The sequence below is a fragment of the Saccharomyces kudriavzevii genome (assembly GCF_947243775.1).
Source record: "Saccharomyces kudriavzevii IFO 1802 strain IFO1802 genome assembly, chromosome: 5".
Classification (NCBI taxonomy): Eukaryota; Fungi; Ascomycota; class Saccharomycetes; order Saccharomycetales; family Saccharomycetaceae; genus Saccharomyces; species Saccharomyces kudriavzevii.
This window is the reverse complement of record NC_079276.1, coordinates 47,306-65,914: the sequence shown is the minus strand read 5'-3', so window position 1 is coordinate 65,914 and position 18,609 is coordinate 47,306. Positions and strand designations below refer to the sequence as shown.

General features: G+C 42.4%; 10 protein-coding genes and 1 non-coding gene across 11 annotated transcripts; 5 read left to right on the top strand and 6 right to left on the bottom strand.

The window, feature by feature from the left end:
• Positions 1-553: 553 nt before the first annotated feature.
• Positions 554-2,107, bottom strand: GDA1 (guanosine diphosphatase; the record flags this gene model as incomplete). The annotated part of the gene is made up of 1 exon (XM_056227349.1): positions 554-2,107. The coding sequence occupies one exon, from the start codon at positions 2,105-2,107 to the stop codon at positions 554-556; it is 1,554 nt and encodes a 517-aa protein (XP_056087179.1).
• A 405-nt stretch (positions 2,108-2,512) lies between these two features.
• GTA1 (Gta1p) lies at positions 2,513-5,419 on the bottom strand (the record flags this gene model as incomplete). Its single annotated transcript, XM_056227347.1, has 1 exon — positions 2,513-5,419. One exon carries the CDS (start codon positions 5,417-5,419, stop codon positions 2,513-2,515), a length of 2,907 nt encoding a protein of 968 aa, XP_056087178.1.
• Positions 5,420-5,634: 215 nt separating this feature from the next.
• Positions 5,635-6,135, bottom strand: IES6 (Ies6p; the record flags this gene model as incomplete). The annotated part of the gene is made up of 1 exon (XM_056227346.1): positions 5,635-6,135. One exon carries the CDS (start codon positions 6,133-6,135, stop codon positions 5,635-5,637), a length of 501 nt encoding a protein of 166 aa, XP_056087177.1.
• A 932-nt stretch (positions 6,136-7,067) lies between these two features.
• GLY1 (threonine aldolase GLY1) lies at positions 7,068-8,231 on the top strand (the record flags this gene model as incomplete). The annotated part of the gene is made up of 1 exon (XM_056227345.1): positions 7,068-8,231. One exon carries the CDS (start codon positions 7,068-7,070, stop codon positions 8,229-8,231), a length of 1,164 nt encoding a protein of 387 aa, XP_056087176.1.
• Positions 8,232-9,038: 807 nt separating this feature from the next.
• FRD1 (fumarate reductase) lies at positions 9,039-10,454 on the top strand (the record flags this gene model as incomplete). The annotated part of the gene is made up of 1 exon (XM_056227344.1): positions 9,039-10,454. One exon carries the CDS (start codon positions 9,039-9,041, stop codon positions 10,452-10,454), a length of 1,416 nt encoding a protein of 471 aa, XP_056087175.1.
• A 207-nt stretch (positions 10,455-10,661) lies between these two features.
• TCA17 (Tca17p) lies at positions 10,662-11,120 on the top strand (the record flags this gene model as incomplete). The annotated part of the gene is made up of 1 exon (XM_056227343.1): positions 10,662-11,120. The coding sequence occupies one exon, from the start codon at positions 10,662-10,664 to the stop codon at positions 11,118-11,120; it is 459 nt and encodes a 152-aa protein (XP_056087174.1).
• A 782-nt stretch (positions 11,121-11,902) lies between these two features.
• PAU2 (seripauperin PAU2) lies at positions 11,903-12,265 on the bottom strand (the record flags this gene model as incomplete). Its single annotated transcript, XM_056227342.1, has 1 exon — positions 11,903-12,265. The coding sequence occupies one exon, from the start codon at positions 12,263-12,265 to the stop codon at positions 11,903-11,905; it is 363 nt and encodes a 120-aa protein (XP_056087173.1).
• Positions 12,266-13,185: 920 nt separating this feature from the next.
• On the top strand, positions 13,186-13,256 carry Skdi_5.trna1G. Its single transcript has one exon. It is a non-coding gene; the product is annotated as a tRNA-Gly (tRNA).
• Positions 13,257-14,237: 981 nt separating this feature from the next.
• Positions 14,238-15,419, top strand: RML2 (mitochondrial 54S ribosomal protein uL2m; the record flags this gene model as incomplete). The annotated part of the gene is made up of 1 exon (XM_056227341.1): positions 14,238-15,419. One exon carries the CDS (start codon positions 14,238-14,240, stop codon positions 15,417-15,419), a length of 1,182 nt encoding a protein of 393 aa, XP_056087172.1.
• A 539-nt stretch (positions 15,420-15,958) lies between these two features.
• On the bottom strand, positions 15,959-16,732 carry VMA8 (H(+)-transporting V1 sector ATPase subunit D; the record flags this gene model as incomplete). The annotated part of the gene is made up of 1 exon (XM_056227340.1): positions 15,959-16,732. The coding sequence occupies one exon, from the start codon at positions 16,730-16,732 to the stop codon at positions 15,959-15,961; it is 774 nt and encodes a 257-aa protein (XP_056087171.1).
• Positions 16,733-17,032: 300 nt separating this feature from the next.
• Positions 17,033-18,562, bottom strand: AFG1 (Afg1p; the record flags this gene model as incomplete). The annotated part of the gene is made up of 1 exon (XM_056227339.1): positions 17,033-18,562. One exon carries the CDS (start codon positions 18,560-18,562, stop codon positions 17,033-17,035), a length of 1,530 nt encoding a protein of 509 aa, XP_056087170.1.
• Positions 18,563-18,609: the final 47 nt, after the last annotated feature.

The window sequence follows — 18,609 nt, the reverse complement described above, 5'->3', positions numbered from 1 at the left end:
GGTTTACTGAGACTATTTTATAACTATTTCATTCTCCTTTCACTGCCACATAAAGTTAAAGAAATACACTAACTCAGTTATATATGTTGCTATCGACTTCACCTACTTTATATATTAGTTTCCTTCTATCATCAGATAAGCCCGATTATCCTTTTGTTTCGCTTTTCTTGAGGATCGGTGTAATATCCACAATGACTTCAGAACAAAGACAAAAGCAATGCCACCTTGCAACAAGACAATGCAAATAAAACTGCCTCATGGACTTAAAATTATAGAACCTCGATATATTTTCTCTCGAATAATCCTTAAGCAGCTACGACCGTGGCGATCTTTTACGAACATGGTCGAGCTTTGGAGAATCTTATTAGGCCCCCCATCTCTGCGGTGTTATAATAAACTATAATTATGGGGATAATGGCGATCTTGAAAAAACGCAAAAATTGTTTAAATACTGTTCAAGGATTATAGAATAGGACATATAGCGAAAGTATATATCACCGCTATATGTCCTTCTGAATATCATACATTAGGTTGAGGAGCGAAGCCCTTGTGCTTACTCGATTTGGCTGACTTTACATTCAAAGTCGGATTCCAACAATGATAACGACGCACCCAAAGACCAACCAATTTCAGTATCATCAATTTTCTCGGCGGTCCTCAATTCTCTATACAATGGAATGTCGTACCCCGTGTGTAATAATGATACTTGGAAGGACAAGTCCAAACAATAGTGTGGGTCACTTTTCAATTCATCTAAGGATCCTTCGATGCCGCTGAAGACACTTTTCCAGGTTTCCTCACCACTACAAACTGTTCTTGTCAGATCCATCAATTCATTCAAAGTGAAGGATGATGGCATGCCCAGTGGATGAGTTCTGTCGTAAAAGAAAGAGAAAATGTAGATATCGTTAAGTTCCTTGAATGTACGGACCATAGAAGGTTGATGAACACCGTTGAAAGAGCATGGTGGAGACTGACATTTGGCATCTTTATTCAAAATTTGGTCAGTCAAAAACCTACATTGCGTACCAGTTGGTACATCAGGCCCTATAAAATCGACAGTGTAAGTTTCTCCGGCTGCCAGTTCAACTTTTTCATTTGAAGAATTAACTTTGGGTGGTAGGCATGGAGACATTATCTTATGAGTCTTGGAACCATCACCCTTCGTGATCTTACCATCCTTTATTGCGTTTTGCACAAGAACAGAGTTAATCCTCTTTCTACCTTCCATCAGACCATAACGTAAATGAGAGAATTGGTATAGAGTGTATATTTTGCCACCAAAATTCAAATCATACTTATGTTCACCTTCGACCATTTTTTCATTTTCTGGGAAAGTGGGCTCAAATACAATTTGCGTAGAGCCACCTCCCAAGTCAAAAACGGCAGCAGTGGGCAATTTGGCACCTTCTGTACCAATGTTCTTCAATAGATAGTTCGTAGTGATCCACGCAAAGACACCTTCTTCGTCGCCGTCCATTATGGAAACACTACCTTCGGCAATCGGGAATGGATAGTCCTTCTCCAGATGATTTGTTACTGCAGTGAGTATTTTTTTAGATTTAGCATCACCTATGATTCGTAGGCCTGCAGTAGCCCTTACAGCAACCGGAGTACACCCTCTGGCCTTGAGAGGAACATTATCCACAGCAAAATCCAATAGCGAATCCAGTGACTCAGCAGCGCCAGCTGCATCAGTATCATAGGAAGACAAACCAGGCGTCAACATTTTAAACTCCTCATTAATCAACGTAGGTGGAGAGGTACAAACGTCAAATTCGTATACATGGACCCTGGATCCACTGGAACCTGCATCGATCATGACGACATATCTATGTTCTTCGCTGCACTTTTGACTTGTTTGTGATTTCACAGCATCAGCCATCTCGGGATAATCTTGTTCCGCCTTTGGATTCCCAATGTATCCTGGCTTGTCACCAAAGGGCAAAGTAGAAACATCCCCCGATGTCTTTGGCACACTGGCAGTGGGTGAAACCGTACGTGAAATAGAAAGTGAACCCGTCGAAGATGTTTTAATCAATAAAATAAGCATGATGGCAGCAAAAGCACCGATGGCGAACCGGTAGTTTCTGAAGATGGGTGCCATATTGCTCTTGCGATGATGTGATAACGTTTCTTTTCGAGAGGATCCTTAACTTTATTAGCCAACGAAAGTCTTCGGTTATAGTGTTTTTGATGTTGCTTTGTGATTTTTTCCTCAGCTGATAGAAAGCAAGTCCTCAAGAAACTTAATAGATACGAATTTCGAACCGGTACGCTCAGAATATTATCAATAATAGCCAAATATTTTTCATTTATTTTTGTTCTTCACGTTAAGGTTGCGAAAAATCATGGTAAAAAATGGAACTGAAAACGACACGCCAAAATCAAAGAAGCAAAAAAAAAAGAAATCAGCAAAATTTCCGTTACCCCATTCTCGCTGCTCAAACCTCTCTCATATATTATATTTCTATGTTTTATATATACACATTGTGGAAGTACATAATATTGTTCATGAGTCGTGACTATGTGGATTGAACAGATTATTCATGCCACTCTTGGATAAAAGCTTCGACATCCTTCTACCGCTCGGACTGGTGGACGGGGTTGACGAATCTTGGATATCCGCGTCAGCATTACTAGAAGATGATGTAGACTTGTGCTTGAACTTGGACCATGCAGACGAGATGCTGCTGTTGCTTTGATTTCTCTTGTGAGACGGCTTAGAGGAGTCCTTAGAAGGAACTTTTGGAGTTACGGGGACTTCAAGTTGGTGATCTTTTTCTAAGGGAGGTGAAAGTTGACTTGCAGTCGAATTCCATATGGAGTTAAAGGTTGGTGAAGATGCATGGAACGACCTTCTCGTGTTAGAGTCTGCAGATGTCGCCGTACTGAGGTCCGCTTGGTCACCTACTCCGTGCAATCTGTTCAATAAGGCGTTGCTGTCGGTTGTTGTTGTTGTTTGATGGTTCATTGTTAAAGTGGCATTGTTTCCTGGTGCGATATGTACATCGTTTGAGGCCCGTGGACTCAAATTGGGCACCAGCATATTGAAATCACTCGACATTCTCGGACTAAGATTCCCTGATTCATGGCCATTAATATTACTGTGCAAAGAGTTCCCAGATTGAGATACATTGTAGAAAGTGCCCCCGCGCACAAAACTCTGCAATGAAGGATCATTCAAGGTGGCAGCCAACAAACTTTGTGGATGCATCGTATTCGTATTGGTGGTGTTGGAGTTTTGTCTTAAGTGAGAACTGGAATACGGTGATAACGCAGAGTTAGCCTTGTATGATGACATGGGAGTTGCAGTGGCGGGGAACAGATTCTCCTTTGTGCTACGAGCTTGAGCTTGCGGTTGCTGCTTAGTCCAGTAGTTGTCCAGCTCATCGGTGGTGAAACCCTTGGAGTAATTGCTTATGTTATCGGGATAGTCTGCCTCATCGTAGATCATGTTTTGCAGACCACTGATCAAATGGTTAGCGTTATCATACTCGAAGGCTTGATCTAGTTCTTGTTGATGAGATGGTTGGGCGAATTGGGTGGTGTTCCAGAAACTTGACTTTTGGTTTTCATTGGCTGCTGTTGCAGTTGCATTGGCAATAGCAGTTGTGGGTAAAGCATGTGAATATGAAGAAGATTGTTGTTGATTTTCGTTATTTGATGGGATTTGGTTCGAAAGCCCCATTGATCTGTTATCAGTGTCCTGTGTCAATTGGCTCAGTAGGCTACTTGAAGGTTGTATGGGCTCGTTTGAAGGTGAATAGTGCATCCTTAATGGAAGAGCAGAATCTCTGTTGCTATTGCTGATGCTTTGGTTGTTATTCGATACCAAGTCTGTAGACCCGGTCCTGGACATGTTGTTCGACAATGGCAATTGAATCGACCCGGAACTTCTATTTTTTTCCGCAGAATTATTTGAACTGCTGGCGGCAAGCGGATCACCGCTGTTCTTGTATGGTTGGACCATTAGTTTTGTTTTCAATGACCTATTGTTGAGGCTCATTTCGTTGAATTGGTTTTCTAAGACGCTTATTCTTTTCAGCAGTTTTGACCTTTGGAGTTTCCAGTTAGACTCCAAATCTTGGTCGATGCTTAGTTCTTGCTTGATCAATTTAGTCAACGACGAGTCCGTATTCAATTTGGACAAGAAATCTTCACCGGAACTACTCAGAAACCCGTTTTTCTCTTGAGTGAAATCGATGAGTTTCTTCAGGACGGCTGATAATTCTCCACTGACAATGGGCTTCTCATTTTCAGCATTGACGTTGACCACAATGGACGTGGCCAGTGACTTGCGAGTGGCGTTCAATTTCTTGTTGCATTCCTCCACTCTGGAAACCTCGTTTTGCAAACATTCGACTTCTTCGTTAATCTTGGCCGCAGAGGCGTTGGATTCGCTTAACAGTTTGAGGTATTTCGCCTTTATGGTCTCCTTCGACAGGTGTTGCGTATCTTCTCGGGCCCAGTTTTCCACATCGTTGCGCATTTTCGACATTTTCTCCCTGGATTTATCAACTTTCTTGTTTAGTTTTTCAATCTTCAAATCAGTCAACAGCTTAGAGTTTTCCAGAGACTTGATATTCGACTTTAGCGACTTGCGCAAATCGATCTCGTGCGACCAATGGGTCTTCAAGTTATCCAGCTCCAGCTCCAGCTCCGATCTGGACTCCTGGAAATCCTGCAAAAGCGAGGTTTGCTGCGACAAAACATCGTGCAAATCCTCTTGAGCGCAAATCAAGATTTTTTTCAGATCGTCGATGGAAAACGGATCCAAGTCCTTTAACGTGGTCAAAGACGTGTAAGCGGGCAGGCTCGACCCGTTGATGCCCGTGTTGTTATTCGTTATGTTGGATGCGAAAGTGGACAAGGAGACAGAGGAGTAGTGCGAGGTCAACGAGCCCAGGTCTGCCTTCAAATTGGTGGGCTGGATAGCCGTGGACGAGGTAATTGTGTTTCTCCTCCATTTTCTGGTCTTCAGCGCCTCGTTTGCTTCTCTGGCCTTCGTCATGCAGTATATGGAGGGGAGCTTGTTGATGAAGCCCTTGTTGTTGATCGTTATGAAATCCAGTTGGTACTGCGTCTCTGCCTCGAGCCCCGTGATGGAGCAGCATGTGTAAAGAGAGTTCGGGTTGTTCGGGAAGATGGCCAGCTGCGTGTTGTTCAGGTACAGTAAATAGTGAGAGATGAAGTTTCTGTCTGCGTCCGCATTCTTCTTCTCCACCTTAGCGGGTTCGTTTTCCCAGTGGATGGTCAATGAATCCGTGGCGATCTTGTCGATAGAGACCTTTGTTGCCGGCGGAGTCTTGATCTTCAACGTGGAGACAATGCTGGACACGGGGATGGTGAGAAACCTGTAGAGTCTATAAAAAAGCCACAGACATGCTAAAACCGTGGTTATTAGAGAGGCTGACATCCATGCATGTGTTAATGGTCGTAGCTAGGTGGGTAATATGTCCTTGTACGTTCCTCACTAGCAATGCAGTTGTTTTTGTTTTTTTTTCACTTCTCTTCTTTTTAGTTTTTCAGTATTCGCGCAGAGCCACGTGACCAGAGATGCGTTAGTACCATATATGTATATATATATATATATGTATATATATATATATATATTGTGTGTGTACATAGAGGCTATTTGAGGACAAAGTTGGCGCCTCTCAACTTCAGGTACTCCTGGTCCACACCGGGCGCCATCGGCTTCACGATCAACTGGTAGACCTCCGCGTTATGATACCGAATGTTGTTTGTGGGCGACTTGTAGAGGCCCTTCAACCCTGTGACGTCGCAGTACTTCTTGGCGGGCCTGATGGACGGTGGGGCCTCCACGCTGAAGTAGGTTACCTTGGACACAAGCCGCTTGGCGGTTCCGGAGCCTTCGACGGCCTTGTTAGCCTTGCTCAGCAAGGCATTGATCCGTTTATTTTCGTCCGAGACCAATTGTCTGGCAGACTTGTGTCTTCTAGCGGGCTTCTTGTAGTGTGCGGACTTGAATTTAGAGGGAACGCCGATCTCGTTGCGCTCTCCCACACCTCTTAGAAACAACAACCGCTCGTCACTTCCGTCATTACTATTATTATTATTAATAATATTATTATTACTGTAACTACTGCTGCTGCCCCTGCCGCCGCTCATTGTTTGAACTGTTTTCACGGGTATGATGATTAGTTGTGACCTTCCCCTAGCGTGTGATCATAACTTTTTTTTCCCTCGCCTGCTCTGCTTCTTTACTGTTCTATTTCTGCACCATGACAGAAAGCGCGGAAAAGAAAAAGACGCTAATTAAAGCCAAGTTGGGCTTAGCTAAGCTAGAAAAAACAGGACCTGACCTGGACATTCTCACTCGCCCCTTTCTTCCTTCACACTCACACAACCAGGCATCCATCGTCATCGATATACCTGCGGCGAGAGGGTTTGCCTTTGCACAGAAAGCCGCACAACACACGCGGGGGGAGAGTGAGAGAGTGAGAGAGTGAGTGTGTCTTCTGTTCGCTTACGCACGGCTCCAAAATCACTTCTTCTACACAACGTGCTGACAAAGAGGTAGTTGAAGACTCATGCGGCACGTGACCCCCGTTTTTTTGTGGCCTGCTTTGTGGCATATCACATGGCACGGGCCGCTTGCCTTCCCCACGGCAGTCTTTCGTGACGCAGGCGCCCACACGGCATTTTCCCTATGCGGAAGTAGCCGAGCGGCAACCCACACCCCACTCCCCTTCGCTTCCGGTTTCCGTGCGGCAGCGCCGTTTCTTTTTCCGCAGCTTCGCCCTTTGTGTTACTCATTGCGCAGTTTTCCACTTGCCGCATTCGTTCACCGGTTTTTCTCTTTATTTTTTCGTCGTTTTTCTTCACTGAATATACGCTTTTCTACATTTGCAATGGTATATATACGTATATATATATATGAGCAAGTGGTTGTTGGGCTTGCCTGTCTGTCTTGTTCTGGCTGGTGTCGTGCAGTAGGTACATACATATAGATATATTGTCCTTTCCGGCTAGTTCATAACTACTCTGCTCACTAGGCTTACGCTCACTTATAATCCCGCACGCACACATACACACAAGAAATGACTGAGTTCGAATTGCCTCCTAAATACACGACCGCTGCCAACGACTTGCGGTCAGACACCTTCACCACGCCTACGCCAGAGATGATGCAGGCCGCCCTGGAGGCCTCCATCGGTGACGCTGTCTACGGTGAGGACGTCGACACCGTGAGACTGGAGCAGACCGTTGCCCGGATGGCTGCTAAAGAAGCTGGTCTATTCTGTGTCTCCGGAACTCTGTCCAACCAGATCGCCATCAGAACACACTTGACACAACCTCCATACTCCATTCTATGTGACTACAGAGCGCATGTGTACACCCACGAAGCCGCTGGTCTCGCCATCTTGTCTCAGGCCATGGTCGTTCCTGTGATTCCTTCGAACGGTGACTACTTGACTTTGGAAGACATCAGGTCGCACTACGTCCCGGACGATGGTGATATCCACGGTGCCCCCACGAGACTGATCTCTCTGGAAAACACCTTGCACGGTATTGTCTACCCATTGGAGGAGCTGGTCCGCATCAAAGCTTGGTGCATGGAGAACGGCCTCAAGTTGCACTGTGACGGTGCCAGAATCTGGAACGCCGCCGCACAATCCGGTGTCCCGTTGAAGCAATACGGGGAGATCTTCGACTCCATCTCCATCTGTCTGTCCAAGTCCATGGGTGCCCCCATCGGGTCCGTTTTGGTCGGGAACCTCAAGTTCGTCAAGAAGGCCACCCACTTCAGAAAACAGCAGGGTGGTGGTATCAGACAATCCGGTATGATGGCGAGAATGGCTCTTGTCAACATTAACAACGACTGGAAGTCCCAGTTGCTGTACTCGCACTCCCTGGCTCATGAGTTGGCTCAGTTCTGCAAGGCAAAGGGCATCCCGCTAGAGTCTCCCGCAGACACCAACTTTGTCTTCATCAACTTGAAGTCCGCCAGAATGGACCCAGACGTCCTGGTCAAGAAGGGGTTGAAATACAACGTCAAACTGATGGGCGGTAGAGTCTCCTTCCACTACCAAATCACCAGGGACACCTTGGAAAAAGTTAAGCTGGCCATCTCCGAGGCCTTCGACTACGCAAAGGAACATCCTTTCGACTCCAATGGGCCCACCAAGATTTACCGTAGTGAATCCACTGAAGTCGACGTCGATGGCAACGCCATCCACGAAATAAAAACCTACAAGTACTAAATGCGCTTAGTTCCGGTTTTTTTCAGGATTCTTACGTCCCCTTTTTTTCATACATTACAATAATTTCGTGGCATTGTAGATTTAACGGCTTTTTTTGCATCAATGATTTTTATATTCAAATGGGTTTTTTTCTTTTTCTGTTTTTGTTCTTCAAGGATATTTTAACTCTCACACCATAATTACCACTAATTATGTCTGCACATTTGAGAACCAATGGTTGGCTTCTAGCGCGCCTAGAAACTGACTACCCTATTATGGAGGGACGAAGGTGGTCTTTCCAAGGGAGAAGCGAAGAGAGAACACAAGAGGTTCTCTTCCTTTCTCCCCGCTGGAAGATCGACCGAATATGTTTGGTTTTTTTGGTACTTGAACAAAGTTGACAACCATACGCATCAACGTGGAGAAGCACATTTTAGTTTTACGTCACTGCGTATCAAGATCGAATGCACTCCGGTGCATTCGTTATCACAGGGTTTCTCCAAAGGATTTTTTTTTCCGCGTACACATTTTACATAGTATATATATATAGATATATACATTCCGTGTGTATACATAAAAGTTTCACAAAACGTTTACTTTAGTTTCATTGTTCTCCTCTTTTATTCATGTAACGAATGACTGGGAACAATAGCGGCGAGAAAAAAGAAAGGAAAATTTTTTTTCTTAGAAAACGGTAACGGGGGCAACGCGTCGCGTTTCTGAACAGATTAAAATACTCGCACATATAAAAGCTGAGAACAATGCGCACTAAGAGCACCCTATTTTCCCTCTATTTCTCTTCCCACAATCACGCATCCACAACTACAAATGTCTTCTTCTTCTTCTCCTGTTGTTGTTATCGGTACCGGCTTGGCTGGGTTAGCTACTGCCAATGAACTAGTTAATAAATACAACATTCCAGTAACCATCCTCGAAAAGGCCTCCTCCATCGGTGGGAACTCCATCAAGGCCTCCAGTGGTATTAACGGTGCCTGCACGGAGACGCAACGCCACTTCCACATCGAGGACTCGCCACGCCTCTTCGAAGACGACACCGTCAAGTCTGCTAAGGGGAAAGGTGTCGAAGAATTAATGGGCAAGTTGGCTAATGATTCTCCCTTGGCCATTGAATGGCTGAAAAACGAATTCGACTTGAAGTTGGATCTCTTGGCCCAATTGGGTGGCCATTCCGTGGCAAGAACTCATAGATCATCGGGAAAGCTACCTCCAGGGTTCGAAATTGTTTCCGCCTTGTCCAACAATTTGAAAAAGCTGGCCGAGACTAAGCCTGAGTTGGTCAAGATCAATTTAGACAGTAAAGTCGTGGACATCCATGAAAAGGATGGCTCCATTTCTGCTATAGTGTACAAGGACAAGGATGGTGAAACGCACACACTAAATGCCTCCAATGTTGTTTTCTGTTCTGGAGGGTTTGGCTTTTCTAAGGAAATGCTCGAGCAATATGCGCCCGAGCTGGTAGACTTGCCAACAACAAATGGCCAACAAACCACTGGGGATGGTCAAAAACTCCTAAAAAAATTGGGCGCTGATTTGATTGACATGGACCAAGTCCAAGTTCACCCAACCGGGTTCATCGATCCTAATGATCGTGACTCGAGCTGGAAATTCTTGGCTGCTGAATCTCTTAGAGGTCTCGGTGGTATCCTATTGAATCCTACCACCGGCCAAAGGTTCGTCAACGAGTTGACTACAAGGGACGTCGTCACTGAAGCCATCCAAAAGCATTGCCCTCAAGACGGTAACAGATCACTCTTGGTCATGAGCGAAAAAATGTACAAAGACTTGAAGAACAATTTGGACTTTTACATGTTCAAGAAACTAGTACAGAAATTGCCATTATCTCAAGTTGTTTCTGAATACAATTTGCCAATCACTGCCGCGCAATTATGCCAAGAATTACAAACCTACTCTTCGTTCACCACCAAAGCCGATCCCCTAGGGCGTAGCGTTATTCTCAATGAGTTTGGTACAGATGTTACCCCAGAAACCGTGGTGTTCATTGGTGAAGTAACGCCAGTGGTTCATTTCACCATGGGTGGTGCTAGAATCAACGTCAAGGCGCAGGTCATTGGCAAGAACGACGAACCGCTACTAAAAGGGTTGTACGCAGCTGGTGAAGTTTCTGGTGGTGTTCATGGTGCCAATAGACTGGGCGGGTCAAGTTTGTTGGAGTGTGTTGTCTTCGGTAGAACTGCTGCAGAATCTATTGCCAACAGATCGTAAATAATGAATTTATAAATGAACTCTCTCCAAACCATTTTTAAAAATATATAAATAATATGTTGTTTCACTTTTTTTTTCACATTCGAAATCTTGTCGGAAGGAGGCTCATCGACAGCTGAGAAGACAATACCTGGAAGATATTCGAACAGAAAACTACACAAATACTGTCTCAGAAAAAGCATAGTCCACGTATACATTCCCAGCATGATGAGCTTAGTACCTTGCTTTATATCATTGATAGATGCATTCAATAAACCTATATTGATTTACGTCCCCCGTAAGGCCGAAAATGAGGTTAATGATGTTCTCAAATATAATGTGCTTTCGAATATATCATTGGACTACTTTGAAAGTTCTCTGATTAAGTGGACTTCCTTGGATTCTAAACCCTCGTTGAAGTCGATTTTCCAATTGGAAGGCATCTCTGTCTTTGGTATGTTAATCAAGCAGACAGGGTTGAAGATCGTCATTGGATTTGAACAAACTATTTTGAATGGAGGCGATGATGAACTAAAAACGATCGACCAAATTTTCGAAACCGTAAGAAGAATATACGTACGGGTTAAGTGTAATCCTCTACTCACTGATGGTGACGAAGTTACTGCGGTGAAAAGTTTGGAAAGAAAATTTGATGAGATATTTATTTCAGCGGATGTTGAGTTATGAACGATGCCTGGACGCCACATCAATCTTTTCATTGGCTGGCGTGGACAGTCTGGTTAGTTTAAATAAGACATAAACAAACGCCTTCCTCCAGAAATGAGAGTTACTACTGTTTGAAATGAGCATAGACACAGATATCTAATCACTGAATGTCTATGAGGGTTGTCCGAATCAAACTATCAGCAAGTGTTTAATACATTGCCATTTTGTTTCGGTCATTGATCTCACCTCTTCAAGAGGATTTGCTACATACTCGGTTCCAAATGCTGGTGCATATTGATGACAACTTGACCGTGTTCAAAGTAGCTGCCAGACGCATGCTTGACGTGAAATATCATTGGGACAGAAACCCGCCTTGGCTCACACAAATCACCATTACCTGACATGCTGTGTATATAAGTACAAGGCACGAGTACACTTATCACGAGCAAGTGCTCTTGGCTTTGATGCTCACAAATACTTACTACAAAAAAAAAGGATGCGAAACGAACTCATGATAAATTGGCTCAGAACATGAAGTTCTTTCATCATTCATTATATCGAGAAGTTCAGCATTAAAATATGTTCGAGTTGACGCAGGTAAAGCTCCGAAACCCTCTAAAGATGTTAAACGGTCTTGAAATTATCATTTGGAAATCACAGAAAGAACTTCAGTTGATAGAAATAATATGATTGTTTATACACAGATATGTAAACATATACGATTATACTGTCAAAAAAAACTTTTTTTTTTCTTTTTCGTTACTTCCTAATGTCCCTAGGATTTCATTCGTACAGCAGTAATCCTAGTTTGCGATGGTGTAAATACCATCTGCGGATAGAGCGCTGGAGATGGCTGGTCTCAATCTGCTAGAGTACCATGGGACACCAGTAATCATTCTGGTGACTTGGTCTGGGGAAATACCGGTCAACATCGTGGTGAAATCACCGTAGTTGAAAACAGCTTCAGCAATTTCAACTGGGTATGTTTCAGTTGGGTGAACGGCTTGGAAAGAGTAATATTCAGCCAAATGAGCTCTGATGTCAGAGACGTAGACACCCAATTCAACCAAGTTGACTTGTTCGTCGGATTGAGCTAGGGTGGTGGTAGCGGAGGCACCGGCAGCAAGAGCAGCGACACCAGCAGCGATTGAGATTACTTTGACCATTGTATTTGTTTTTTTGAGTAATTGATTGCTTTAGTGGTGATATGAAGCTAACTAGAAAGAGAAGAATGAAGGCATACTCTCAAATACATCTCATCACAGCTGGACTATTTATATGAAATTCTTTGCCAGCCAATACCGCACAAACGGGTTACTGGATAGCCTATCTCACCTCTTGCGCTTAGTCATTCTCATAATGAATATGTTCCTGTTCTTGAACGAACCACTCTTCATAGATTTCGTATATTGAAGGCACCTTCCTGCGTAGTCCATATTCTTTCGCATGTACAGAATGAAAGAATGTGCCCACAGGGGGGTGGAGGAATCCCTTTTACGTGCCTATGTTGCTTCCATTTTTTGGTCAAACAATAGAGTACAGGCTAAAATAGACTCGGATGCTCGTTCAGAAGTCATAGTCCAAGTCTTGGCGCTAAACGGGGAATCGGAGCTTGGCTTTTTTTCCCAAATTAGAAACATGGTGATACTAATTAATGCGGGATTAGCATCAGTATTTGTCGTGATACACTTAAAACAGGTATCTGCATGCCAAAAATGAACCAAACGAAGAGCAACATCCATGAATAAAATTGGTACATGCTAAATTCTCGAGAATTCCTTGTCTCGAGACAAATTAACTTTCCTCGCCGTATAGAGCTTGCCAAACTGGAGGCATTGGATGCAATATTCCGCGTCCATAGGAGGATAGCCGAAATGAAAGGGAAGGGAAACGCATTGAATACATGCCAGTAAACGAGGCACTTCGGTGTACGCTGATAAAAGTTCTTTTTGCGTTTAGAGAATCCACTTAAATGTCCAATGATGAAATTCACCATTCCTCAAATAAGGCGCCGTTTCGGAATGACAGATATGAGCATTGAATTCAGTATACCTAACGGCAGTACCCAAATGATACAACCAAAAGAGCGCAAGTGGTTTAGTGGTAAAATCCAACGTTGCCATCGTTGGGCCCCCGGTTCGATTCCGGGCTTGCGCAATTGTATTCTTTTTTCGAAGTTATATCTTCATTAACACACTTTGTCATACACCTTAATACCAAGGGCTTGATCCTTCAACAGTTTCTTTTCTTTTTAGTTTAGATTTCAGAAAACGTAAACAACAATTTTAATCATCGCATCCAAAATTTACATTGAACACATTCATGATTAGCATGGAGTGTAATCATCATTAAAAAAAATAGCGGTCAAGATTCGTATATAATATCAAAAGAATTGGTTTCATATCGAATTGTGCTTAACAAAGGAAACTAGGTCGGATAAATACTTTACGATCCAAATACTGCGCAATTATACAGATGGAAATAAGAGGATGACGTCGTGATATTACTTCTTTTTTTTTCTTGTTGCAATTTATGTTCTTTCAAAAAGAACGTTTAATGCTTAGCGTGTATGTATCTCATTAACTTTCAGAATTTTCAGTGTGTTGTTTGTAAAATCGGTCATTTCAAAGATCCGCTTGGGGCGACAACTTAGTCATCATGTTAATGAGATATCCAACAAAAAGCTGTACTTGCAAGTCGTCGTTGTCGATTGTAAAGGAATTGCAACACTAAAAAAAAAAAAAAAAGAATAACTATACAGATTTCCTCTCAGCTCCATTTGTAAATGAAAACAGCATTACTGGAAAAAAAACATCAGTACGATCTATTTTTATTTGTTAGGAACTCCTGTTCCTTGACACATCCCATAAACTTTTTTATATGCTACTTTTCATATACTGTTCTCTTCTCAAGTGATCAAGGTACATACTTCTAAATTATTAATCTGAAATAGTTGTTCTTCTTTAAATACTCAAGAAAAATTTTCAGTACAAAAAAAAAGACGACGCGAGGAAAGTTAGGGCTTGAGCCTATAATCGATAAAGAAAGGGAACATATGGGAAGGGAGAGTGAGTTTTGCGTTGAGATAGAGACAGTGCAATAAGCACAAAAAACAGAGGATTGAAGTGTCTACAAAAAATGTTGGTACTAGGGTCTCTTAGATCGGTGCTGTGGTCCAGTTCCTCAGCATCGCTTATTGGTAGGAGGAGCCCTTGTTATCCATATGGTGTCCTATACCGAGGTTTTTCCCAAACCGTTAGATCTTGGCAAGACAGTGTGCCTAAAGATGACTCCAACTTGAATCTCACCCCACGACTATTAAAGATTGTTCCCAATGATACCGATATTGTGACCCTTGAGAGGCAGGATGAATTGATCAAAAGACGTCGTAAACTTGCGAAAGAGGTCACTCAAATGAAAAGACTGAAACCGGTTTCTCCTGGTTTAAGATGGTACCGTTCCCCCATTTATCCATACTTGTTTAAAGGTCGTCCTGTGCGAGCTTTAACCGTTGTTAGAAAGAAGCATGGTGGTAGAAATAATTCAGGGAAAATTACTGTCCGCCATCATGGTGGTGGACATAAAAATCGAACGAGGCTGATAGATTTCAACAGATGGGAAGGTGGATCTCAAACGGTGCAAAGAATTGAATACGATCCGGGAAGATCGTCACATATTGCTTTGTTGAAGCATAATAACACCGGGGAATTGTCATATATCATTGCTTGTGATGGATTACGTCCAGGTGATGTAGTCGAATCCTACAGAAAAGGCATTCCTCAAAGTCTGTTGGATGAAATGGGTGGGAAAGTAGATCCCGCTATCCTGAGTGTTAAAACTACTCAAAGAGGCAACTGTTTACCCATTTCCATGATTCCTATAGGTACTATTGTTCATAACGTCGGTATAACTCCAGTTGGACCTGGTAAATTCTGCCGTTCTGCTGGTACTTATGCTAGAGTTCTTGCGAAATTACCTGAGAAAAAGAAGGCCACCGTCAGATTACAAAGTGGTGAGCATCGGTATGTATCTCTAGAGGCTATTGCTACCGTTGGTGTGGTCTCGAACATTGACCATCAAAACAGATCTCTTGGTAAAGCTGGCAGATCAAGATGGCTAGGAATAAGACCCACTGTTAGAGGTGTTGCCATGAACAAGTGCGACCATCCTCATGGTGGTGGTCGTGGTAAATCCAAGTCCAATAAATTGTCTATGTCCCCATGGGGACAACTGGCAAAGGGTTATAAGACCAGAAGGGGCAAAAATCAAAATAGAATGAAAGTAAAAGACAGACCAAGAGGAAAGGATGCAAGATTATAAATACTCTATTTTCCATAAGAATGAGGCAATATCTATGCCTTTCTTCACCGTTATTCTGTTTATACCTATCTGTACTATATTTTCTTTGTTTATCCTTTTCTTTACGAAAAGGGGGGCTGTTAATCTACCGATCATGTAAATATATATATACGTATTTAAATATATCTAAATTAGTGTTTTTCTACTGTTTGTGATAGTTTGTTTTTCTTCCCCATTTCAATTATTTACATTTTGGACTCGGTTGGTGATTTTATTTTCATGAACGACCACCATATAGTAGAAAGGGATAGATGGAGACTTGAAAAAAAAAATGAAAAAAAAATTATTCAGAATAAAAACTTGGTAAAAGAAGACAATCGTCTCTTTTTGCTACTATTTGACTGTGTTTTCAAATCGATGTCATTTATGGTCATATTGTGAGAAATATGATTTCTGCTTGTTAAAACAAGATGTCATTTATTAAACAATTATACAACATATCCTTTTTTCCAATAATGATTTACATAATTTTGAAAAGGCTCTTGTTCTGCCTGAAGATATCAGAATATAACATCGTCTTCTTGATCAGCAACTAGTGTCTCACCTTGAGGCTCCTCATCAGCGCCAAAACTCTCTGAATTGTCCTCTTCTGCCTTATCTCTCTTCAATCTCATCTCAGCATCTAGTTTTGCAGTCTCATTTTGTTTCTTCTCCTGGACCTTTTTCAATCTATAAAATTCTTCTCTATCCAACTCATCCAATTCACTGTTAATGTAGGCAATTGTGTTTTCAGTTCTTGGGATAATAACATGTTCGATGGCGTTGACTCTTCTGTTCGTCACTTTAATCACTTCATCCAAGATGATGAATGCAGTCTGTAAAGAAGCTAATTCGACTAAAGTTTCAACGGCTCTAGAATAAATTTCCTTTGCTCGTTGAACTTGTTGACCACCTCTACCCAAACCAGTTAATCTGAAATCATTAATTTCAGGATCAATGTAAGATTCAAACTGAGACAAGTAAACACCACTAACATTTTCTTGACGTGCTCTCACCTTAAATCTAGCAGTAGAAACACTTTCTTGGACTTGATATCCAATGTTCTCACCTGTTGCGTACGAAACTTCGGCCAAGGAGAACGCAGCAGTTTGCATAACCCTCCCCATTTTTTGCTTGGCATCATCAATTCTTTTGGTAATGTCCCTGAATCTCTTTGTTAGGGCTTCAGACTTACGTTTTAGCAAAGAATAACCTTGGTTGGCACCTTTCAACTTGGTCTTCATCAAACCCAGCGTCATACGCGTGGGAAAGACTTGTTCTCTATTACCTGACATTCTTAAACCTTTTTCACAACGCCGTTAGCAACCTAGGCACTACAAATGCTGATAAATTCCACTGTTGCTTCATCTAACCTTTATCTGTACTGCCATTGTCTTTTAACTATCCCCGTTCCTAATCAAATTTTCACTCGGGTAACGAAAAAAACTCAGGTGAGCAATATCCGTAATAGTATTGTTCAAGGCACTACGACAATTGTTAGATGGTCATGGAGATTTCAATACCGGCACTATGACATGTGTTCAAACTAAATACAGGAATATATATAAATGCGTTTTCGTGATATAAATATGAGTTCAATATCTGGGCTTGGTAACCCAATCGGTCGTGCTCATCTGTGATAATCTACTCAGAGCACGAGCAAAGGCAAACCTTTCTTCATCGAGGGCAAATATGTGAGATTTCTTGGCGATCTCCTTTGAGAACCCATGTTTTTCGACCATCTCATCTACCAAATCAGTGTCAACTCTTTCGGTTTTCTTTGTTGCTGGGCGTAGTTCAAAGTCATTTAATATTTGTTCAGGTTCCACAAACAATGAAGTAAAGTCTGCTGCACCTGTGGTCGCTAGTTTCCCACCGCTGTCATAAACAGCGTCTAAAAATGTAATGAATCTTCTCACTTCGTCACGGACATAGATAGATAAATATGGAATATCAGTCACTATAAAGGATCTAAAATTCTTGGCCAACGTTAAGTAGTCCCCCGCAGCCAGTGGCTCACCGCATAGTTGCTTGAATGTGAACTGCGCTACTCGAGGGGGTGTACATTTGGGCACCTTAAACTCTCTTCCCCAAATGGTCAGCGGATAATCGTAAAATGTCTTATGCACTGTGTGAGAATCAGTCGAGTCATCGGTGTGGGAAGCTTGTGCAAAATAGATATACCATTCTTTGATGTGAGTTTCTCGACGAGCTTTACACTCTTTTGATGAGTATTTTATGCTGCTGTTATACGGGAAGTAGTAGACTGACGATACTGGTCTTGGGATTTTACGGTAATCTGTTGGTGAATTCAAAAATATTACGTTAGTTCTATGCTTTATTAATTCAATACATGGAATAAACGATTGCCTTTGGACTCCGTTAATATACAATTCATCAGGCTGTCTATTCGAGGTGGCAAAGAGTACCACACCATAATCATCGGATAACAAGGCAGTCATCAACCTTCTCAGTATCATTGCGTCAGCCACGTCAGTAACTTGAAATTCATCGAAGCAGAGAACATGAGAACTTTTAGCAATCTCTGCAGCCAAAAATGGAACCGTATCAATCTCTCTACCTTTCGCATCGCCTAGTTCTTTCAAATTTTGCTCTTTAACTATTTCATGCGACCTTTTATGAACATACTGCATAAACTGATGGAAATGAATCCTCTTTTTTGTCAAATGCTTGGGGACTGTGGTATAGAAAAGATCCATTAACATCGTCTTCCCACAACCAACATCTCCATATAAATAAATTCCTCGAGGTATCGAATCACCGATTTTGGATACATCTACATAAGCCCCAGCGTTCCTAGATCTGCCACGACTAAACACAGATTTGAGGCCGTTTAACCAACCACCGACTTGGTCAACAGCACTGGGCGTCTTAACTATTGGAGGCACATATCTTAGCAATGAATCATACAAATCTCCCAAGGAAGAGATAATGCCGCGCTGATATGCATCGTCCCGTAGCTTCCCCAATTTAACGAGTTTGTCATATTCCTGCAAAGGCGTCACAGACTTCTTTACGTTCGTAGATTGATACCGACAAAAGCGGGTGCTGCAACGCTGTACTTGTCGAAAAGTTCGAACGGCATTGGGCTTTAAAGTAATCATTATCCTAGCTAACAAGCAGTTTGATCCGCTAACCTACTTGTTTGCTC